The sequence below is a fragment of the Sinocyclocheilus rhinocerous genome, unplaced genomic scaffold (genome assembly GCF_001515625.1).
Source record: "Sinocyclocheilus rhinocerous isolate Xijiao unplaced genomic scaffold, SAMN03320098_v1.1 scaffold151, whole genome shotgun sequence".
NCBI classification, from domain to species: Eukaryota; Metazoa; Chordata; class Actinopteri; order Cypriniformes; family Cyprinidae; genus Sinocyclocheilus; species Sinocyclocheilus rhinocerous.
Window position 1 is genome coordinate 226,951 of NW_015638943.1, and position 2,046 is coordinate 228,996.

Sequence of the window (2,046 nt, forward strand, 5' to 3'; positions counted from 1 at the left end):
TGTATTGTTGGCTATTGCTACAAATATACCCCAGCGACTTAACACTGCTTTTGTGCTGCAGAGTCACATTTGAGACTCAAAAGATTTCGTAAACTGGAAAATATGCAGTTGCATTTTTTACGGTGTACCTTGTGCTCCAGCAGTTTTCTGTGCAGGAGTTGGTCTCTCACTGAAACGCACTGCTTCAGCTTCTTTAGGTCCTTGTTGGGGAAAATCTGATGGAATCAAAGGTCATATTAGGAAATAAAACACAGATGATATTAGTAATGATTCTAATACGTGACCCTGGAGCACAAAACCAGTCATAAGTAGCACGCATATATTTGTAGCAATTACCAACAATGGAACGCTTATTTATTCAGCTTTCAGATGATGTATAAATCTCAATTTCAAAAAATTGACCCTTATGACTGGTTTTGTGGTCCAGGGTCACATATGGGAGTTAAAGTGAAGGCAGACTCTCAGCCAAGGAAAGATGTCGACGAGTCCTCCTCTGGCGATGGTCTGGACGATGCTGTCGTTGTAGTCCATGACGGTCAGGAGCTCGGGGTCGTTGCGCTGGTACGAGGAGCTGAACACCAGCCTGCAGATGACGTTAGTGACGGCCCGCATCAGAACCGGGCTGAGATCTGAACTCTGACCCCTGCAGGACTGGAGCTCCTCGCACAGATCGTCTGCAGCCTCCTGAACTACACACACATTCAGCACCATATGAGCGGATAGGAGATAGTAGTTTATAGTTGACAGTAACAGAACAGCGTGTGTGTGTATACAGCGGATCCTACGGAAGCTTGTTTCCGCCTCAAAATAAAAAAATACAAAATTCTGACTTTTTCCAGAATTGCTAGTTTATATCACAGTTGCAAGTTATAAAGTTTGAATCTCGCAATTCTGAGTTTATATTTGGCAATTCTAGATTTATATCGCAATTCTGAGTTTATATCTCGCAATTCTGAGTTTATATTTTGCAATTCTAAGTTTATACCTCACAATTCTGAGTTTATATTTTGCAATTCTAGATTTATATCGCAATTCTGAGTTTATATCACAATTCTAAGTTTATATTTTGCAATTCTAAGTTTATATCACAATTCTGAGTTTATATTGCTATTCTGAGTTCATATATCGCAAATCTGAGTTTATATCTCGCAATTCTAAGTTTATATTGCAATTAAGTTTATATCTCGCAATTCTGAGTTTATATTGCAATTCTGAGTTTGTGACTTGCAATCAAGTTTATATCTCACAATTCTGAGTTTATATCTCACAATTCTGAGTTTATATCTCACAATTCTGAGTTTATATCTCACAATTCTGAGTTTATATCTCACAATTCTGAGTTTATATCTCACAATTCTGAGTTTATATCTCACAATTCTGAGTTTATATCTCACAATTCTGAGTTTATATCTCACAATTCTGAGTTTATATCTCACAATTCTGAGTTTATATCTCACAATTCTGAGTTTATATCTCACAATTCTGAGTTTATATCTCACAATTCTGAGTTTATATCTCACAATTCTGAGTTTATATCTCACAATTCTGAGTTTATATCTCACAATTCTGAGTTTATATCTCACAATTCTGAGTTTATATCTCACAATTCTGAGTTTATATCTCACAATTCTGAGTTTATATCTCACAATTCTGAGTTTATATCTCACAATTCTGAGTTTATATCTCACAATTCTGAGTTTATATCTCACAATTCTGAGTTTATATCTCACAATTCTGAGTTTATATCTCACAATTCTGAGTTTATATCTCACAATTCTGAGTTTATATCTCACAATTCTGAGTTTATATCACAATACTGAGTTTATATCTCAATTCTGAGTTTATATCTCACCATTCTGAGTTTATATCACAATTCTGTTTATATCTCACAATTCTGAGTTTATATCACAATACTGAGTTTATATCTCAATTCTGAGTTTATATCTCACCATTCTGAGTTTATATCACAATTCTGTTTATATCTCACAATTCTGAGTTTATATCACAATACTGAGTTTATATCTCAATTCTGAGTTTATATCTCAC

General features: G+C 34.9%; 1 protein-coding gene across 1 annotated transcript in view; it reads right to left on the reverse strand.

Annotated features, from left to right (window-relative positions):
• cyp17a2 (cytochrome P450, family 17, subfamily A, polypeptide 2) overlaps positions 1-2,046 on the reverse strand; it is a gene marked incomplete at its 3' end in the record, with an annotated part of 9,461 nt that overhangs the window by 4,466 nt on the left and 2,949 nt on the right. Inside the window, exons 3-4 of the mRNA XM_016565479.1 lie at positions 460-689; positions 129-215 (exon numbers count right to left, since the gene is read on the reverse strand). Of these exons, the coding sequence (XP_016420965.1) occupies positions 129-215; positions 460-689 (317 nt within the window). The remainder of the gene's footprint in view (positions 1-128; positions 216-459; positions 690-2,046) is intronic.